General features: G+C 43.2%; 2 protein-coding genes across 3 annotated transcripts in view; both read right to left on the bottom strand.

Annotated features, from left to right (window-relative positions):
- Positions 1 to 682: 682 nt before the first annotated feature.
- Positions 683 to 17210, bottom strand: eif3j (eukaryotic translation initiation factor 3 subunit J). Its single transcript, XM_022253823.2, has 8 exons — positions 17087 to 17210; positions 16867 to 16952; positions 11008 to 11065; positions 7279 to 7382; positions 6226 to 6325; positions 5921 to 6085; positions 5396 to 5469; positions 683 to 3989 (listed from the first exon to the last, which is right to left on the bottom strand). The coding sequence occupies exons 1-8, from the start codon at positions 17097 to 17099 to the stop codon at positions 3873 to 3875; spliced, it is 717 nt and encodes a 238-aa protein (XP_022109515.2). The 5' UTR covers positions 17100 to 17210; the 3' UTR covers positions 683 to 3872.
- Positions 17211 to 17583: 373 nt separating this feature from the next.
- The window catches only part of LOC110989441 (threonine--tRNA ligase 1, cytoplasmic-like), a 28152-nt gene continuing 24307 nt past the window's right edge, over positions 17584 to 21428 (bottom strand). For both annotated transcript variants that reach the window (XM_022253820.2, XM_022253821.2), the window contains exons 18-19: positions 21012 to 21199; positions 17584 to 20409 (exon numbers count right to left, since the gene is read on the bottom strand). In XM_022253820.2, the coding sequence (XP_022109512.2) occupies positions 20261 to 20409; positions 21012 to 21199 (337 nt within the window). In that variant the 3' untranslated portion in view covers positions 17584 to 20260. The remainder of the gene's footprint in view (positions 20410 to 21011; positions 21200 to 21428) is intronic.

Below are 21428 nucleotides of genomic sequence, written 5' to 3'. Positions count from 1 at the left end.
TTGTATTCATTTTCAAAGAGAACTTAAAACCCTCAATGAGCCGGGCAATTTTGGCCCATCTCACAGCCAGGGAGAGGGATTCCGTCCCCTTAAGAACTCGGCCTTGCCAAACTCGATTTTTTGGGGGGGAAATTTTATGACTATAAAGATACTCTTTATGACGTTTGAAACCAATCAGGCGTATGTTTTTTTATTGTTGTGACCATTCAAAGTTCAATGCTACACACGAGCCAGCCGCGTGCATTGAGCACGGCAGTGGAAAAAAGTGCATGTGATATATTTGGCTGTCACGTCTCGGAAAAATTGGCCTTGTTCATACAAAATACTCTACTCCTAGGGTGCGTTTGCGCGGTTACTCCTGTTAACACGAGTAGGACGCGTGCGCATTACACTCGGGAGCATATAGGGTTATACAGGAGTATACCCTTCCCCTATAGCGAGAGTATACTCTCGCCAACCCTCGGGTCGTACTCCAGCCGTTCGAGCGGTCAGGAGTAGACTCGTGTAATCACGCGAGTAGCTCGCTCCAACGCACCCCTGAAGGCTCAGTTCCTGAAGAAAACACTGCGGCGATATCGGAAAATGTAGGGGGGGGGGAAAAGCGGATTCCGCCCCTGACCCTTTTAAGGTTAAACCGACATTACATGATGCAAAAACGGATGACTTGCATACGTACCACAAGTTGTTGTTACACATAACTTTATTACTTGGACATGATCAAATATTCTCCAAACGATGGACCGCTCAAATTGTGCTGTTTCAACTTGCCACCCCCATGACACAAATCGACCAACCACCAGTAAAACCAGACGGAATTGCTTGCTGACGGAGTTCGGTAGGGATTGAGGGTGGACGAGAACAAAAGTTTTGGGGGCCAAAATGGGGAGGGAGGGTGGTTTCAAATTTGTTTGATATTAATTTTATGGCCCTTCTGAGGGTAACACTTACGTTTGAAGCTATTTGTACATTTTGGGTCATTTTAAATGATTTGGAAGGATGGGAAATGATTTAAATTAAAAACAATTCCTTTTATTATCCTCCTCAGAAAAGAGGGGGTATGGCCCCGCCCCCATTCACAATAGCCACACTGTCAGCAGGCAAGCACATGTTAGACAACGGTAAAGTGCACTTAATGTGGGAGAAAAGCACCATGCAATCTTTGCTTCAGCACAGACACGTCAACATCCACCAGCATTTGACGGGTGAAATATTTGGTGCAGTTTTTGGGGAGATCATGAGACCAGTTGACTCTTACCAAACAAGTAGGAGAATACATGTACAGTAAGAAACTTTGAATGGCAGTACAAATTGCTTTTTTTTCCAAAGTGGCTTTTCCACAGAAATGGCGTCAGTAAGTTTCAGAATTGAACATGTTGAACGTTGCTCCGATATATACATGTGCAGTGACAGCCAGACACACCATTGCGTCTGTGTTCAACCTGCACAAATACAGGATACTAAAGACAAGAATGATGACAACTGTCGACCATCAAGCAACAAATGAACAAGAACAGTTCAGGTCCTGGCATTTCTAGTTGCCTTAGTTTGCAATAATAACTAGGGAGTAAACACAAAAGCAAACCATTATCCTCCTATGCAAAGATGCATTCTTGACACAGTTATCCTATCCGTCGACATCAGTCAATGACATTATGATACATGTATGTCCCTGTACTCTAGAGGGACAAGTGGAAGGCATTTTTGACTGTCTATGACTGGTGCAGCAAAAGCAGGGTTAAATAAAAGTGATGTGCACTACTGTAGATTGAACAAGACTGTGGCATCTTTCAACAAAATAGGCAGGTAAAACCCCCACATTTTACACCACTTCAATTCTAAAGAGCAACTGGATAAGTGGCAAGCGGCAATTAGGATGCACTTTTGTATAAACTAGAAATGATACGGCTTACGACAGAGAAAACTAAACGCAAGACACGAAGAGCTGATCCAGGAAACCTAACAGCAACAATGGCCTGAGTTTACTGGACTGTCTACCCTTGACTATTAACTGATGAGTTATGCAAATGAATGCCCGGGTAATTCCCAAACATTGCATGAACTTGCTTTCTGAGACCTTGAGGTAGCCTGTGTGTACGCCACGAGGAGATGTCATAGACACAATGGAAAATTTACATGTATATTCCAGTTTTCAACTCACAATAAAAGTGTACATGCTTCACGTATTTGAGATATTTCAATTACCGATCTTGACACGTGAGTTTTATGTACAATTAAGCACTGTTTTGTTTCATTTATATTACAGGCTGATAGCAAGCCTACTTATACAAAATGGCGAATGATTTACGCCAACAAGTCCACGACTATTATTTAAATTTTTGAGCTAAATGTACTGATTTCCCCCCCCCCTTATAAGTCCTTATAGAGGGGGGGGGGAAATCAGTACATTACTTACATACAGGGGGGAGAACAAGCTGCCTTAAGTGGTAGCTTGTTCTCGCTGTGATTGCTTTGTCCCCATTTCAAGGAAAGAGAAGTTGTTCTCAAAATAAAATAAACTTGAACGGTCACTGTGGCTGGCCGAGACGGGAAACACGCAAAATTCCGGATTGCCAACAAGCGATTCGAATGACACAGACAGATAAAAACAATGACCACTTGGGACTGGGGCGCAGTGTCTCTCCGCACTCGTTCGAAACACAATGGGCAGAGTTTTGGGACTTTTTTGGTTGTTTTCACCGGCAAATTTTTTGACGTGCCTTCCTGCGGCGCCTTCTCGTCATCGGCACACCCATTTTCCACATGGAGGGCACACTTCACATTGGGCTGAAAAGGGGCATTTGTAAAGATTCCAAAGTTGTATTTTTGGTGTGCTTTTTTTTTTTCCTTCAAATTTGTAATTGTTGCGGTTGGGTCGTGTACATGTGTAAGCAGGACATACAAAGGCTTTTCAGCAATAGTGTTTTGCGTACGCCCCACAAGTGACATTTGTGATGAAATTCGCCAAATATCCTGGCACTACCGGGGAGGTCTCTGGTTATGGGTGAAGTACTGTGCTACCGCACCTACTGATAAGAAAGCCCACCAGTCCAGAGCCGATTATTGCACACACTGGCTAGCAACATACATGTACTTGCCATAACTACGGATGTACGAACATGTGCGGCGATTCCGTACCCAAAAATCTAGCGAGTTAGAGCGCAAACTAAAGTTGCACCACTGGTCAATCGCTTTCTTCGTCCCAATGCGCATGTGCAAGGAAGTCCACTTCTGCAGACCTTTGTCGAATCAGTTAATGCACTCAAACATCTTCACGGTTCTCTCTGTGCATGCACTTGAAAAGACGAACAAGGATTCTGAAATCCACTGATTCAACCGTGCCCCAGTGTCTAGTGGCAACTGGTGACCTACCAGTGCTTACATGTACGTCAGTCCAACCGTCCACTCACAGTGGTCAACCCCAGGGTAACTAGAGTTGACGCTCCAACTTGCCCTATAATGTTCCTGAATTACACATTTCACAAACCTTTAAGAGGGTTTACGTACATGTCTGTAGAAAAGCAAAGTAAAGTCGGAGTACGAATTTGTTATAATTTGTTCAAACTCTAACTGCAGAGACAGGGAACTTTCCGCGGGCACTCTGGGCTCAACGGTGCCTGCGACAAACCAACAATATCTCCGAAATGGACATACATGTACACATTGCCTCTCTACACTGTACTCCCGACTATCTCAAGAACCTCATCCCGACTTGGTTTGTTTGTTTGTTTGTTTGCAGCGCAGCGCTATGATAACCGATTTTTACTCAGCTTCTCATTTTTATATTTTAGAAAAACCAAAATACAAGTCAACTTTACATAATAGATCTATATTGCCGTATGTTCTCGGTGAGAGAAATACCTCGATTGTAAGCATCAAATGAAATCATCCATGTCGTCATAGCCGGCGTCCTCATAGTCATCCAGACCTTTGCCGGCCTTCCCGCTACCCGCTAACGCCGCCTTTTTACCTTTCTTCTTTGATTTGGAAGCCTGGAATAGAAATCAGCATTGAAACGATGCAACAAAAGAGGGTCATTCTATAGATTTGGGGTCCAAAAGTGGGACATTTTCACACCTGTTACCCTGTTACACCTGACCTGTGAAATTTGACAAGGAAACATCCCTGAAATTGTTTTCAATCTACATGTATTTCTATTTGTTTGGCAGGTAATATGCATTAATTCATCACTCTTGGAAATCAGAAATAGTTTGCGGTACCCGCTGCTTCACTTGACTCGGACTGGCCAGCCGACCCCGGCAAGCTCGGTGGTCGAGTGGTTAAGACATCTGCACTAGTAAGCAGGAGGTCGTGGGTTCGAGTCCCAGCCGAGTAAGCTTGTGAGGTTTTTTTCGCAAGCTCTCGGACAAGCACTGAGCATACAGTGCTTATTTAATATACGACGGGTAAGGGCAAAACTGTTATATATAATTAAATCAGAAGATGTGTTCTGAACTTTCAAAATCCTGTGTCAGACGTGACAGGGACAAGAAACAATCAGGCCCCTTATTTATAGACATACATGTACCCAAGAGTGAGTGAGAGGTATGACCTCCCTGTGGTGTAGCTGGAGGTGAAACACAACACTGCCCGTTTTCGACGTCACTTTTGTGACAAGTCACTTTCCGCTCCCCATTCTTTGCCGCGCGTTTCCATGAATATGAAAACCACAATTACTTTTTTCAGTTACGTCAGCTGAGGTTAGGTAGACAGGAGCTTACTGACAGCTGAATCCCACAAAAATTGCTTCCATTCAGAGACCATTTCTTTCTTTGATCTTGAGCCATAAGATGATATTCAAACTTTGGCGGCTCCAAGAGGCTTTCGTAGGGTCCGGGAGGCAGCAGTTTTTCTAGATGCCGATATTTTTGGTGACCAAAAGAACGCCTTAGATCTGTTGCCGCAAAGGTCCTGAGATTGCCACCTTCAACAACTGTGTCCCAGTCGAGTCCACTACAGATTTTTCCTGGGCATCCTCTAAAATTCGACACTGTCCAAGAACAAGGCACACTATTTGTGCTTCTTTGTTAAAATTAGGAAATTCAGCTCACGCAAAGTAATCCAACCTGGGCTGAAGTGCACCCCCAATGGGCAAAAGAAAGACATGCGGTTACAAGTGGGTCCTTGCACGCCGGAGTAAATTAGTTACGCCTACTCACTGTGCTCTGCGTCAAATGCCCGTATACTTGCGCGACTCATGGTGCGCCTATGTGGTGAGTACCAAAAAAAAAGCCACACCCTCTTCTGTTCCACTCAGAGCTGATAGGCCCTGAGCACTGATCCTATCCAAACCGAGTCAAACCCCAGAGTTACATGTACAGTACATTCTCACAGGTGCATGATGGCTGGGGGCCAACGGGACAACTTCTGCAAATTCCTAGACTGTGAAGGAACTCACCTTCAGTGCTTTTGCTTTCTCGTTAGATATCGCGGTTAAATTTGCTCCTAGTCTTTTGACTTGATCTGCTTCCACTGTCAATTGAAGAAATCCATAAAGATGGCAATTATTTACTTTTTCTACTCAAATGCAGACGCAAGCATAAAATGGGTTTTTGCTGAATGCTAAAACAACAAAACTTCTTCACGCCCCACCTTTCAAAGTTGTTTCAGGTAAGGGTGCTTACAAGCTCTGGGTGATCAAAAAAAGGGCCACGTTGTGTCTCCGATGTAGAAATGTCTGACAAGATTTGATGCATTGACTGTGACAATACAAGTCGTGGGGAAAAAAAACCAACCAGCATTGGATTCCTGGTTTGTGAGTTTTACGTAGTTGCGGGTACAAAAAAATAACCACAGCTGGAATCCTGGTTTGCGATTTTTGGGTAAAAAAAGATGTTCTTTGGAGACACAAAACAACAGCTGTGGACTGGCCTCATTAATGTTTAATCTCTGCATCCTAGGGTCTAACAGATCTGCTACTTACAACTTAAGCTGCATCCTTGAAACACATTGTCGAGCATATCTACATAGTGCTGTGATTTCTCTAATTGCTGGAGCTTCTCCTTCAAGAGCTTGGCAAATTCCTCAAACTCCTCCGCCGTCTGGGGCTGCATGGCGTCTATCCTGCCTTTAATGTCATCCGTTACACCTGGACAAGTGAACATGCCAAAGTTTGTTGGACCCGTTCGAGTTTGTCGCACTGGCCAAATCAGCATTGCGTCAAGAGGACCACATTCGCATCCTCAATCTGTACATGCAAGTGAATTTCAAGATCTCGTTTTGGCTCACCGAATGCCTCTTTTGCCAGCTCTAGATCTGAATCTTCTTGGAGTTTCTGCTGCCTCAGTTTCTCGGCGAGAATCTCTTCTTGACTTAACTCTACCTGTTCCTAGAGGAGAGGGGAGAGTGAAAGAAAATGCGATTGAAATAGAAAAAAACACCGAATAAATAGACAAGGATGCTGGAATTGGACATTAGGCAGGATGATAGCATGGACGATTTGTAGGACGGTGAACCGCTTCCTTTTCCTGGAGTCAGGACCAAGGGAGGGTGCAATTTTCCTTGTGACGGAGTATCCTTCAGTGGGAATCGCACTGCGCTGGTTGAAAAACGATTATAAAACTGCAAGCATCACAGTCATGTTGCTACCAACAAAACAAAAACTCCCCACCAACATGGCTCCTTTTGACCGATGAGGGGGTGCTTCTGCTCAGGGCGGATTGGGCTGGAGTAATATGCCTAAGATTGCAGCATGTAAGCAGCTGCTGGATACCAACCCACAATCCTATGAGTAAGAGCCACAGGCTGAATCCAAAATGGGCTTCCAGAGCTACGGCTAGGTCTACATGTTCTGTCTGCGCACCCTGCATATTTCCAATGGAATGAAGACCTAGACCTAGCTCTAGACATCAGATTTCGACACAGCCATAAATCATAACCATGAGGTGATGTCTCTTAAACATGTTAAATGGGTTATTATGGGATGTTGGAGTTGGCAGGTGGAGTGTGTCGGCAGAGTTGACAAGGTTCGTGCAATTCATGGGGTTGACAAGGTTTGTGGGTTTGTTGGGGTTGGCAGGTTGACGGTGTTATTTAGTAGCGTTGATGAGCTTCATGCAGTTGATGGGGCTAACGAGGTTACTGGACTTGACTGGTTGGCAGGTTGATGCTATAAGTAGGGCCGATGAGGTTTATGTGTTTGATGTCTTGGCAAGATTGTATTCTTCATGGGGTTTAGGTTGATGTGCTTGAAGGGAATTATAGTGGTGCCAATTGACTTGGCAGAAAAATAACAGCACTGGGGAAACTGATGAAGTTTTTGTTTGAACTTCACATTTTTACCTGCTCTTTCTGTTTCTTCTCTTCCAACTGTTTTTTCCTCTTTTCTTCTTTGGCTTTCAACGTTGCTTCTAAACTCTTCTTTTTCTTCACCTGAATTGCTTTAACTACGACAAAAACAAACAGGTTTACACATGAACCAGGGCTGCACATGTACACATTGCATGAAATAATCGTGGCTCAGCAGAAAAAACATTCATAAATAAAGGGACCATCGACAGCCTCCCTATTCAACAACGTGCGACTCGATCGTGTATTATCATTTGATAATGCCTGCTCAGAAGTGAAAATGCCCGCAGCCTAAATCGTGTGCTGGCACCTGGATTTAAGACAGTTTAATCAATTTTGATTGGTCACGAGTAAAGTGTGCACGCGGCTCGCCAAGCACGCCAGGTCCATACAAGAAGATTCTATTGGACAACATGAACACGGAATATACCATAAAATGGACGGGGGTGATCGGGAAAATGAAAGTAAAATTCTAGAAAAATATCATTGGAAATCCATCATGTATTGACTTCTTTTGACTCTCTGACTAAAAAAGGATATTTATGAATGGGAATAAATATGTGCACTGCCAGTCTTTAACTAACATTTGAGACTGGCTCAGGAGCCTGAATGCTGACAATGTCCTTGCCTGCAGTTCAGGAATATTTTGCGTCCATTCTCCTGATCCGGTCTTAAACGTGCATTGAAGACCAGCCAAGCACATGTATAAGTACATTCGGGCCAAAAGTAGGTCTTCTTACGTGTACATGGCATTAGAAAACTGGGTTCATGTACATACATACCGGTACCCTGTACAGTGTACCGGCGCCCTGTACAATGTACCGGTACCCTGTATCCCGTACCGGTACCCTATAAATGTACCAGCAACCTGTACATGTACAATGTACCGGTACCCTTTAAACTTTACTGGTACCCTGTACATGTACCAGTATCCCGTACAATGTATATACAATGTACAGGTATCCTGTACCCGGTACCCTGTACCCGGGTACATGTAGGAAATCTTTTTGGATTTTCCCCCCCTTTTTTCCACACTGATTTTAGTGTGCAATTGCTAACTGGTAACGAATAAAAGCAAGAGAGAACGAATGCCGTTTGTTTCAAATAAAATGAACAACACTCTATTGCATGCATAAATAATACCATTAACATTCTGCACCGCATTCAAACCAAAATAAAAAAAAAACATTTCCACTGTCACACTTCCCCGTAGGGTTCCCTCATCAACATACGGCGTACATGCACAATGTACTGTGTGTAGGGTACCGGTAGGTGAAGAAACAGAACACATGAATATTGGGGATTTTTCTTTGAGGTAGCGATTGGCTGACTGTTATCAACCACTTCAGGGAGCAGCGTCCCTGCCAACATGAGCTGTCAGTTCTGCCCGGGCTGTAACATCTGGCCAATTATCGCTTTCAGGCATGCCTGGTATGTCCATAGCCATCTGTATCACAACCACGAAACCCCTTTGTACCCCATGATCGCCGCCGCATTTCGCCGATGGTAATCTGCATCCTTAAAACTTAATGTACTGAGGTACAGGAAATTGAATATTCATGGCTTTGTTGCATATTCATAACCTGAATCTGGTGACTTATTACCCGTTTTTCTAGAGCTGGTCACATATTGTCAAAGTGGGTACACTTACATGTGCTTCTGGGTACGTCGGATCACTCAATTATTAGTGTGAAATTATACATGTACTTAAGGCAGACTCCTCCTTGTAATGTCACCACAGATGTTTTATGAAGGGCCGTGTGAATTGGGATTTGGTGCCAGAAGATGTATCCGTGTTTCACATTGGACCTATCCTTGAAAGTGCTGATCCGATGAGCGTCCTAAATGATTGATTACAGGACATCATCTCTCCAAACCAAAAAGTGTCTTATCGCTCTAATGGTAAAGGCTGGTTATCTGCAGAGTGTAGAGCTGCTCGTGAGAATCTTGGGCGGAGTATGTGCGTGCGAGGAATTTGACTGAGAGAACGTACTGTATCATCGTGCCGAGAATGAATATCTCACTGCTGTTAGGGGCAAACTATTAGCGACCCCCGACCCACACAAATGGCAGTCTACTTTGAAGTCAGCGGTGTTTCGCTTTAAACCTCCGCTTCCACCCTTGCTTTTTTGCAGGTGGCGAGCTGATAAGTAATGCGAAGGGTAAAGCTGATCTCCCGATGTCGCACTTTGACTCGAAGCTCAGTTGGGACAAGCTGTGGCTTGAGGAGGATGTGGGTGTAGTTCCGTCTACCGGTATGACAGTGCGGGGGGAGGGGGAGGCAAGGAACGAGCGCCGGGATGGGACACAGCTGGAAAGGGGAGGGCACCCAACTGTAGAACGGTTACAACGGGGTGGTTGGTGAAGAATTGAATTCCCCCAAATGGTGTGTTTGGGGCTCTGGATTTATTCTCTCGCTCACTGGGTCCTGAGTGGGTGGATTGTAAGGCACATCCACACCGCGGCGGAACGTTTCGTGAACCGCCACCGCACGGTGGCGCCTCACTTACCCACCAACTGAAGGATGCCGAGCAAGGGTAGGGCTACAAGGGTGTGATCCAATCCAATCCAATCCCGTCGCTACAACTAAAATAGCTCTGAGGGCCAGAGAGGTTGAAAAACTTCTCCGTGCCCTTGATCCTCACGGTGGGCACTGAGCTACTTGGCATGTTCCCACTTTTTTTCAGGAAAAACGTCGGCAGCGTTGGCTCCTGAGCTATCTGTGGTGTATAGGCACACATGTACCCCTTACAATCTTTGTCTTTCCCTGCATGCTGGAGAGTCGCCAACATCACTCCCATTCCCAGAGGGTCTCTCTCACCAAGTGTCACTCACTATCGACCAATCTCCATCACACCAATACTTGCGAAGGTTTCTGAATGCTTGAAATCAGCCCGCCTGTCACGGTATTTGGAGCATTCACATCTGCTATCCCCCAATCCGTTTGCTTATCGTAAGAATCTTGGAACAAATGATGCACTCCTATCGATCACCCACAATATTCAATCGGCTCTGGAGCGTGGTCATGAGGCGAGGGTGGCTCAGCTTGAAATGTCTGCTGCTTTTGAATGTGTCAATCACGATGGTGTAGTGTTAAAGCTTGGTCACTTTGTGGTTTGGTGGATCAGTGTCGTCGATTTTGACACAATTCCTCAGCTGCCGTCTCCATCGTGTTTCTGCTCCACGTGACAAGCGGAACGTGAAATTGAACGTGCCCGAGTGTTTCCCGATCCCGCACTCCCCATCCTGCACCCAAGACTTAGCTCATTCGCAGTTCAACATTTGACGAGTGTGGTGATCGTGTCATCTTCAATAGGAATTAAGTTTGATTCAATGTTAACTTTTGAGCACCACATCTGTCAATTAAGCAGTCAGTGAACTTTTCCCGCATTGAATCAAAGCGACTGCTGCGAAAACAAGCCTTTCTGAGCACACAAGTACGCATAAACGTACGTGTACAACCATGCAGGCGGTGGGCGCCAACAGGTGTGTGAAGACGAATACGAACGGCCAAGAGGTTCGCTGACACCACACGCAGAAATGCTAACTTGTACAAGCACAGGTACATGTGCTACTTGAACATCGGCGCTGCATCAAGTACCACAGGAATGGACAAGGCTTCCAATGGTTTGCTGAACATTCCGAACGACTACACATGCAGCTTTACTACAAGGTGAATTTCAAACGTACACATTTTAGAAATTGTCTGTGATGTGAACGTACCTGCTTCTTGTGGCTTGTCCTCCTCTTTCTTTTCCTCATCTGATTCATCCCAGGTACCCTGTGGACAAATGAAAGATGCCGGTACATGTATATTCACATCTTTACATTTTTAAAGTTTGAGCAAATGTATAATTTTCCTTTCCACCCAAAAGGGTGACGTAACATTACGAACGCTTTGATGACCTGTGCGATTGGTTGCATGCCAAAAGAGGAACTGGGGTTCTTAGCTGAGCAAACATGTACCTGCCAACTTGGAAACTTGTATGAAAATTCAGAAAGGCCCCACATGAACAGAAGTACATGTAGTGACCATTTTCCATGCACACATTACGAGCGCGTAGCGCGAAGTCCCGTATGGCCGTGGTCCTGGACCCGCTTAAGGGCCCTGGAAGCTCTGGGGTTTTAGATGCTCTCTTGTGCAATCTGAACCTATTTGGTAGCAGTTTTGCACGAGATTATGGAAGACATGATGTTCATGGCCTCTGAATTATATTCCATGACTTTTCCGGGATTTTAAAGGTTAAAAGTTTGATTTTTCTCGGATTTAATTCAGGTTGGACATGCATTACAATACATGTATATCATAATTAATGCAATAAAAGAAAGTTAGCGTACAGAAATCGAGCAGCGTAGCGACAAAGACGTGACAACTTTTCTGACAGTGACAACCCCGGACCCCATACCACGAGGTAGGCCTAGCCTACACGCAGCTGGTGATCATCAAAAATTAACTTCCCCTAGTCCATTCAACGTTAAGGAAAAGTGTTCGACAGAGTCACAGTTTTACTTTACACTGAACTTTATTAGTTTATAATGACTGAAAATATGTAATTATGTATTAGGTATAGTACATAAATTTAACAGAAAATCCAATGTAATTTCATAAAATTTTATAACTACAAGGACAACAGACAGTTCACCATGAAGCTACAAAAAAATAATGGTAACATTTAACTACAGTACAAGAAAGTTTAGTAATGATATCCTTGGTGCCCAGCGCGTGCAAAATATAAAAAATCATATTGTGAGCACTGTCCTAAATCGATTTCCCTCATAGCGCTGCGTGCTGCGCGGCTGCTTTCAAGTGTGTAGGCCACGCATGGTGAATAATGTACAGTGTACAACTGTACTGCGCTGCGTAATAGCGACAATGTACGCAGGGACAGATCGATTGTGGTAAATTTTCAGTCAGTTGATTAGATCATTTTTTATTAACAATGATAATAGCTGAAGTCGGTGGAACACAAGTCACAATGTACTGTATGTGATGTTCTCCGAGTTTTGATGAGGGCAGTATCGGAAATTTCCGGGAATATTCCGGCCTGAACTTCGACAAAATGCACCTCTTTTCTTTACTTGTAGTGCTCATTTGGATATCTCTCTGAAACTGTGCTTTCAGTCGATGAGATTCAGCAAACAGTACTCTGAAAAATGCATGCACCGTGATGCACGCAGTGAAATCGACCCAACGTCATTCCACGTGCGAGCGCACTGGTTCTGTACTAAACCGTGTCGCCTACTGAAAAGTGACTGGGACCGCGCTCGCGGCCGCGCGAAAAATATCCCTAACGTATGTGTCGATGTGAGCGGAGACATGACTTTGATGGCTACACTTTTTAGCATGGCACCAGCCTGATTGTTGAGGCGCCTTGTGTTAACCTCCGCTCAAGCCGTTTTTAAGAATTAGGCTTATCTCTGCTACAGCCGTTTCTTTTAAGAAATTTCTAAAAATTGTAATTTCGGGTCTGAAATTCCTAATTTGGAATCTACAATAAAATCGCATAATAGTTCTGCCAAAATCTGAATGGTTGGCAGGTACAGCGTATGGCTGAGGTGTATCCATTGGGGTTGGGGAGGAGAAATCAGTGGTCTGGTGGTAGAATGATTTGTTTCAAATGTAATTGAAATTAGAGAATTTAGAAATAAAGCTCCGCTGTTTCAAAGTAATATCTAGATTTCAAGGGCATTTTTGCTACCTGTAGTATAACTCAGATCAATCCAATGTATCTACATGTTTTGCAAATACATGTACAGCCTACGTGTGCATGAACCTAACCCTAACCCCTTTAAGTCCCAATTGCTGGTCACCATCCTCAATCCTTTAAAATCATCAAATTGCTATGCATCTACTTAAAAAAATGCATTCATCCCCAATCCTCCAAAATCATCAAACTTTTTGTACTTTGCTCAAAATGGGTGGTGCTCACATCCTCAACCCTTCAAAATCATCAAATTTTGGTCTAAACACATTGCAGCGAGGGGATAGCCTTGACTAACCAGTAACAGCTAAAACAATGGGAGTCTTGTCCTTGAACCAGTGGTACATGTACACAGTGATAAATACATGTACACAGTGTACATGAATTACAGGCTGACTGTATCCTGTTCATGCATTTGGAGAGTACTGTGAAATACACTGAACACCAGTAAGTACATTCATCCCCAATCCTCCAAAATCATCAAAACCAGCATTATGATTTTTGAGGATTGAGGGAGGTTATTAATTAATCTACCCAATAAGCCTTTGCATGTTAAATTTTCACACTGGTACACTGAGTTCTTTAAAATTCACATGAACAAAAAAGTTTGAATTCTCCATACTAAAGACACTGTGGCTATACCTTGTGATTCAGGGCAAGCGTTTGCTTGGTTACATAAGAGACGCCTTGAACCAATACACTGTTTTCAGTGGATAAGAAGGGCACAAAGGAACCAGTCCATTCCTGAGATGGTGGTCGCTATGCAAAAGCTCGCCCCAAATCACGAGGTACTGTACATGTACAGTACATGTATAGCAACAGTGCATGCATACAGTACATGTATTTAGTCTGGGGAATTCAGATTGTTACGTTTATGTGCAATCAGGTAACTCAGTGTACCAGATTTCATTCAAATTTAACTCCCAAAAGGCTTACCCCTCGTATGCAACATTGGCTTGACTGAGCAGTAACCAATAGGATGTTCTCTGACATTACATCATTGCATCAGTGCCATGAAAGCACAGTGCACACAAAGAAATGAGAGGGGAAAGTTGCTTAATCCAAACGCTCATCAAAGAATTGTGGAAATTTTTGTTGGTTTTTCTTTTCTAACTCTGTGCATCGATTCAAGGAATCATGAAAAAGAAACTTTGGCGGACGGGGGGTGGGGGGTAACTGAGCCTACTGCTGTTTGGATGTGTTGAAGACATTTAGCTGATATTATTTTAACTGCCAAGGATTTCTCATTGAATGCAGATGCCTGCAGTGGAACTCCCCTATACCAAACACCGCTATACCGAACATTCGGCTGTACCGAACATCGTCCTTGGCTCCCAATAATTTGTGCACAGAACCTACCAAACACTATTTTCAGTAGCCATTTGTAATTCCCGAACGTGAACATCATAAAACAGTCGGTGTTCGAATTCGCTCTGTGCGCGAACTTGCTCGATCCACGGCATCTACTGCATGTTCGCAGGCGTGCATGTGGGTGCGTCATGTAGTCTTTCATGGTACATTGGTTTGGTGGATGTGGGTGCATAACTTGACTAGTCTCCTCGCTCGCTTGGCAATCCATTTCGCCGCAGCTACAGGGGCTCTGAATTTAACGTGCATGTGCATCCTTTCTTTTTGGTATTTTAAAACGTATTGCACGTCCACTGCAGATTGTATTCATCATCCCTTCCTGCGCTCACAATACTACTTTGACCAGTGCATTTTCGTATAGAACACCGGGCACATTACCCGCCAGAGACTTTTTTCTTTCCTGTGGCATACTTTCTGTTCTCGACAAGCGAGCATTGTTCTCACGCTCGAACCACACGAACACGCAACTTGATCACATACCATCTCCAGCCACTACAGGGTTTTTCACAAACTCACTTCTGCTGTTCACAAACGGCCGAGAACGTCACGGTAGCGCCTGAACTCGACCCGTTCTGGGAGAGAGGTCGGCCGGGCACGACCACGTGAGTCCATGGAATTCCATAGGCTCGCCCACACGCACTAGACCCGCCCACATGCGCTATCACGTTTGGGTGTTGCGATGCGGGATTCATCAAGCACGTGCGCACAACTCAAAGACTTTGATCACCAGCCCTTGTGTTTTAATACATTCAATCTTTGGACTCGTCTGCTACTGTCGACCCAACGAGATTCAAGGGGCTTGTCATAAATCAACATCTGCTGGTTTGAAAAAAACCATGCACTCCTTAAATTTTTAAGGAGCGCTTTTTTTTTGCTCTCCTTGGAAAACATTAAGGAGTGCAGAGGAGCGGGAGCGTTATCGTGCTCCTTTAAAATGAAGCCCTGGTATTCATATTACAATATAACAACTAAATGTACATTTTGGATCTTGCCTGACTTTCCTTGTTTTGCCCATTAAATCATCACTTTTTTTGGGGGGGGTGAGTAGTCTTACTTTGGAAAATTTTCCCCAACTTTTTTTTTGTAGTCAAAGTCCATGTTATTAGTATTTTTATGTCAAGTTATCAAATACATTGTAACAAAACTTTTGTGCCACATACATGTACAATGTACATTATGCATCATGGAATGGTGAATTTTTTCAATACAGTTTCTACACGATGACACTTTTTCATTTTTGGCCAAAACTGACCGGTCAACTTTGGGGTCCTACATTACATGTACATGTCACAAGAAACATTTCTACCAGTATGAAGTACAAGTAGCAAGCATAAAGTCAGGACTCTCTCGCAGTAGGGGGCCTAGTAAAGCAAAATACCACCCCCCCTAAAAAAAACACCATTTGGCAAGCTATATGAAATTCATATATGTAGGGCGGAATCAATGAAAATAATACAAACAATGAAGTTTGATTGAAAGCACTTCCCATCTGCCAATGCCATTAATCCTGACAAATAACCATTTAGATCTAGTAGGCATGATAGGAGTACCACTGTTTGACTGTTGAAATGTTGATAAAAAAGTCACGCATGCCTCCAAAAAGTCACACCTGCCTCAATGCACTTACAGCACACACTATAACCTGATTACAGTACATGTACACTAGAATAGGCTATATTCATATCCAAGCATGTCAAATAAATGGTGCCCTGTACATGTACCGGTACAAAGCTAGGGCCTGGGCCCTAACATTAGTCCTACATGTACATGCCATGCATGTCCTAGGCCTGTTGTGATTTTCATGATCTTGGCCTTGCTCTATCTACAAGAATCCTTTACAAACATGTTTAAAGCTAATTACACCTATCATTTTGTATCTGTTACATTGCAGCATCAAAAAATTGGAAATTTGGGGACCCTGTTCTTATAATGAAAGAGAGCTACATGTACACATACATTTTAACTTCTGGATTCCCCTAGGAAGATGACCATGATATCATGCTCAATAACTGCAGGGTTCATATCGTCAAAAAAGGGTAAGGGCTTTGAGTTTTGAGGAAAATTACGCGGGAAAACTGTATTTTAACACATGACACATGGTGGATTCAATTTCAAATTTGCATGGCTAGTTTATCAGTGAGAAAGTCACATTTTCTCACAATTTACAATTCGAAATTTCCCCAAAACGGGGGTCAGCTTAATAAAGAGAGTGTTGCCTTTGGGGAGACTTACCTTTTTTGCAAGATTAAAATGACAAAAATCTCAAAGCATACATACACATAATGTATTTAGTCATGTCTCATCCATTCCATGCCATCATGGTCATGAGGTATACTGTATGTAGGCTATTCTTGTCATTTGTCCATCAAACTCAAAGTGTCATTGCGTCACGTCGTGTTTGAGCCCCACACGTAGTGCTGTGGATGGCGACAGAAAGGAGACAGATTTCAATGACAGCCATCCACAGCCCTGCGCTACGTCTGCGGATAATTGCTGCGCATTATTAACCCACCTTGACTTCCTCTTCGTCTTCGCCTTCCCATCTGTCGCTCGCTGCCGGCTTGGCAAAGCCTTGGTCTGGGTCAAAATCTTCCGAATCTGCGAAGATTTGAACAAAAAAAGCAAGCACGGAAACTTGCGTGAGCTTGACGATTACGAACACACGAAAACAATTTACAAATGGCAACCTAAAAAACAATCATTCCTGCCATGCCTGCGCACATGTTACTCACCCCAATCCGCCATTTTGATTGTTGAGCAATAATATAGCAATGCATTCTGGGAAATTCCGCGAAACACGTAACGTACCGTCGCGCGCTCCGCAACCCCAAAAGTTGGTTTGGGGCACACCCATCCTTAGCACAGCCCGCTAAATTATATTCACAGGGCCAAGGACGGGGAGGGGGACAGTTGGCCATTAACTGCCCTCTTCCTATTCTTTTACATGTTCAGATTGAAAGTAAGATTAAACAAATAAAAAAATCAGGAAACGGATGCCAGTCATCCACAACCAGAAACCTACGTACTTCAGAGCAACTCGTTACATTGAAGGAAATAGTAGGGTATGACGCCGTGGCAAATAAACTCAGCCGCCACGGTACAGCGCGTGTGAAAATTCAGTGCAACACCCCCCATGCTTTGCTTCATGATAAAAGTGAGCTGATTATGATTGTGACTACCTTCACAAACTCTGCATGGCAGAAATAAAATTCACAAAATTAAGACACCATTCCATTTTTTCCAGCTTTTATGGAATTTTATTCTGCACATAAACGTGTATGGCATTTGCTGAGGAAAACGCTAGTATTGCAACCAGTAAACAAAGAAAAGACACTAAATGTACTGACATGACTGAGGCCGGACAAATTGCAACAGACTTATTTTCTCCACGGGTCAAGTTTAACAAGAACTTTCATTTGTTTTGAACGTTCAGAGATCCAATGGAGTTAATACGTGCCACGAACGGGGGGGGGTTGACACAATATGGCACAAGGGGTCGATGTTCATGATACGGGCGCCCATCTGTAAAGTATTCCACTCCTGCAGAATATTACATCAAAATGATTTATTTATGGCTTTTTTATAAACTGTTCTCCCTTATATTGCTGGCTACTGAATACATTTTGGTTGCTGGGGATCTGAACAATTCCTCATGATCCATCTTCAATTTTTCTCACCATGAAAAAATCGGGGGGGGGGTGATTCAATGGCCCCACCCCCAAAAGTGAGGGATACGTGCCCCCGTTCCTCCCCCATCTCTACACCTATGCAGAGGACTTTGCTCGTGAAATTCTTGTTTTCATATTACATAAAAGCCCAGGCGTTGCATTAACCTTTGCTTAGCAACCGTATGCAGCAGCCGCATGGGTAAAGAGATTTGGAAAGTTTGAATGTATTTGTGAAATCAACATAGCTGGTATCAGGTAAAATCAAATTAACTTCATCCATTGCAGACTTATCCCAATTCAACAGCGTAACAAAATCGATTTTAGGCACTACATTCTAAGCAATTAATGTTATCATAAAAGGCAAACGTTCAAAGAAAAGATCAATATTCCACAGCCCTTCACCTTACCAATTCACTGTTTCTTGAAAACAAACAAAACCCCTCCAAATATAATTAAAAAAATAAATAAAAATCCTACACTACCTCTTAGCACTTACACATCAAATGCTATTGCGATTCCCTTCAAATATCACATTGATTTCCCGACCCACAAAACCCTGAAAACAGGAATTTATAGCATTACAAGTGTGTGCTAAGTGAAGAATAAAGGCAAAATTAAGTAGACAGTGTCAACGCTGGCGGAATGATTTACAAGGAAGGGAGCTGTTGATGAAGCCCCGCCCCATACTAGGACCTATCAAAAGTATGGGAACATGCCCCCAGGTCACACAAGTGGGGAGGGGGGGTGCACTGACCTCTGACCCCCTCCTGCCACCAGCAGACAGTGCCTAATACTCGACTGGTGACAAAAGTTACTCATATTTTGTGGAATTGTTTCAATGGAGGGGCTCAACAGCCCCATCCGACAGCTCACGTGGTCCTCTGGGTACGGTCCATTAGGTATTTCTACACTGACAATAGAAATACCTTGGCTTGTTTCAGAGCATGGAAATGATTAAATATCGATGATTCAGCCGTTGGAAAACAAAACTCGACACACTTTTTGCAATTAGCAAAGTTTTAAAAAGGCTAAGCACATTATCACTGTCGAATGCAACAGCTTTTAAAATGTGTACCTCGAAATCCATTTTTTTTTGGAAAACATTTTCTTGTTAAAATTTACACTGTTGGAAACTGCAGGTGATGGCATACGCATCAGCTGTGTTATTCAGAATAAAATATGCTTTATTGAGATTTGAGCAGCTTAGAAATCTTAATTAGTTATGTATTTAGTTTCAAATCTACTGGTTCTGCCTGGCTGATTGGCTTTGATCTGAAACACACATGCATGTGCAGTGCACTCTCATTACGTGAATTAAAGTTCAAAATAGTTGAAACAGTACACGGGGAAAAAGCAGTCAATGATTAGCATCCCTTGTTACAGTCGGCAAAACATTACATGCTGACAATGTAGATATTAAATCCATGCCAAACTTTTTTCACCACTGAACGCCAATATTTTTTTCCATGCTATTGCGACGAAGCTGTAAAGCTAAGCCCATATTTGAACACAGGTTGCCAACAGCAGGCATGCTCCCGAGCCATCCCAAATCAAATATGATTTCCCTATGTCTGCACTGTTTAATATCGTCAGTGAGAGCTGTAATTCTGCATATAAGTTTTTAGTGTTACAATTATGTGTATACAGCATTGAGCAATTCCATACAAAGTTGCTTCCTAACGGCTACATACATGTACCACCTTTTTACCATTTTTTTGCAAATAAAGTCGTACTTTGATTGATAACAAATTCTGTCTAAGACCAACATGCAATAACTTCCAAGCTCTTACATGTGCAGACGGTCCATTAAAAGACACCTTCTCAGTGCACTTCAAGTGTCAAGATTTCTGATTTGAACTGCATTTTAGTGAGCACGATAAAGAGTTGGCAATCCCGAACTTGATCGACACACTGACACGCAACCGAAGAGAGTGAATTTTCCTCAAGGATTATACGTACGGCTGGTGAATTTGAGGATTTGAAAAGTAAGCCTCCTCACACAAATTGTAAACACACGCCCCACTGAGTTTCCCACGAGCTTTCAAGTGCTCCTTGGCATCGTATACGTTGTAGAGTTCACACTCGAACTTGAAATTTTTTTTCTTTTTTTTTTAATTGGACACTTGTGATGAATTCCTATGACACTGCGATCAACAGATATTCTTCACCTGTTGCTTTGTGTTTCTTTACCACTGTTTCATGTATGACTGGTTGTAATCTTGGCTGTTTGATGTAGCATTAAAATGAGTCTTCACTGTTAAGGGCTCGGGTCTCTTTGAGTGCTTGGAAGCGTGCAATTACAGCATCCAGGCTGTGCTCGCCGTGCACTTTGTTGTCTCGGGTGCGAACGTTGACCGTCTTGTTGGTCATTTCTTTCTCTCCGACAACTGGAAAACAAAAAGTTAAGGGAAAAAAGTTAAAAACAAAATGAGATTTGGGGAAAAATGTAGACATAACGCAAGATGCAAAACACGGAAACAGGGGCCTACAATTTTAGAAGCATTTCCCCATGTTTTTTTACAGTTATTTACAGAGACTTGAAACTCCACCTGTTCTATACATGAGTCACCATGTAGGCTACAACTGGCAGAAAATCAATAATGGGTTTGGGATCTTAAATTAAAAAAAAAGCAATTATTCAACTTCATGTGAAAACGGAAAGTAACTTTTGCCCCGTCCATTTTTAAGGCTAAACTGGGTAAAAATGTCTACACAAAACAGAAACTGCTTTGAGGTTTCCCTCCAACTGCACCCTGCGCACTGAGTGATTCAGATATTCAACAAAATGTTTGACTGTGTTGAGGCAATAATTTACAAAATAACTGGGGGAAACGTTACGGCCTAGTTCCAAAACCAAATCTAGTTTTAGGTTTTTAGTCACTTTAAACAAATACTGAGCTTCATTTAGAATTGATTTTGGTAATACGGCAATGGTTCCACATTGCTGTGATTTTCGTTTTAAAATCTGGCTTTTTTTCCCCCATCTTACCAAAGATGAAGTTAAACTGAGCCAGCTGGGCATTGCGGATCTTCTTGTTCATGGTGTCGCCTGCGTCCAGGTCCTTCTCGCAGAGAAAGCCGGCCTGGAAGATCTTGTCCTTGACCTCGCTGGCGTAGTTGTTGAAGACGGGACCGACGGGGATGACCATGGCTTGGCGAGGGGACAGCCAGAAAGGCCTGCCGAGGTGACAGGGGGCAGTGTAAACGTTATGCTACAGAGCTCTATCATGGGGCAGCCATCTTGCTTTTCGACCATGAAAACTAATATAACCAAACTGAGGCTGGACGGAAAAATAGTCTGTTCCCTTGTAACAATTTGTGCACTTGCATTACTACTGCCATTAAGTCTACAGAGAACAAGACAAGCATGGCAGCACTATGATAAAAGTCTACAGGGCCCACTCTG

This window comes from Acanthaster planci, linkage group LG05 (genome assembly GCF_054643075.1).
Source record: "Acanthaster planci isolate LZ-2023a linkage group LG05, COTS_SCS, whole genome shotgun sequence".
Lineage (NCBI taxonomy): Eukaryota > Metazoa > Echinodermata > Asteroidea > Valvatida > Acanthasteridae > Acanthaster > Acanthaster planci.
The sequence above is the reverse complement of the archived record's forward strand: the minus strand, read 5'-3'. Positions and strand labels throughout refer to the sequence as shown.

Excerpts from the sequence above, each read along its gene's own strand:
- eif3j (XM_022253823.2), bottom strand. Across the intron at positions 11,066-16,866 it reads AAGACGAAGAGGAAGTCAAG|GGTACCTGGGATGAATCAGA; the intron begins GTGGGTTAATAA and ends ATTTGTCCACAG. Across the intron at positions 7,383-11,007 it reads GGACAAGCCACAAGAAGCAG|TTAAAGCAATTCAGGTGAAG; the intron begins GTACGTTCACAT and ends TTTTTGTCGTAG.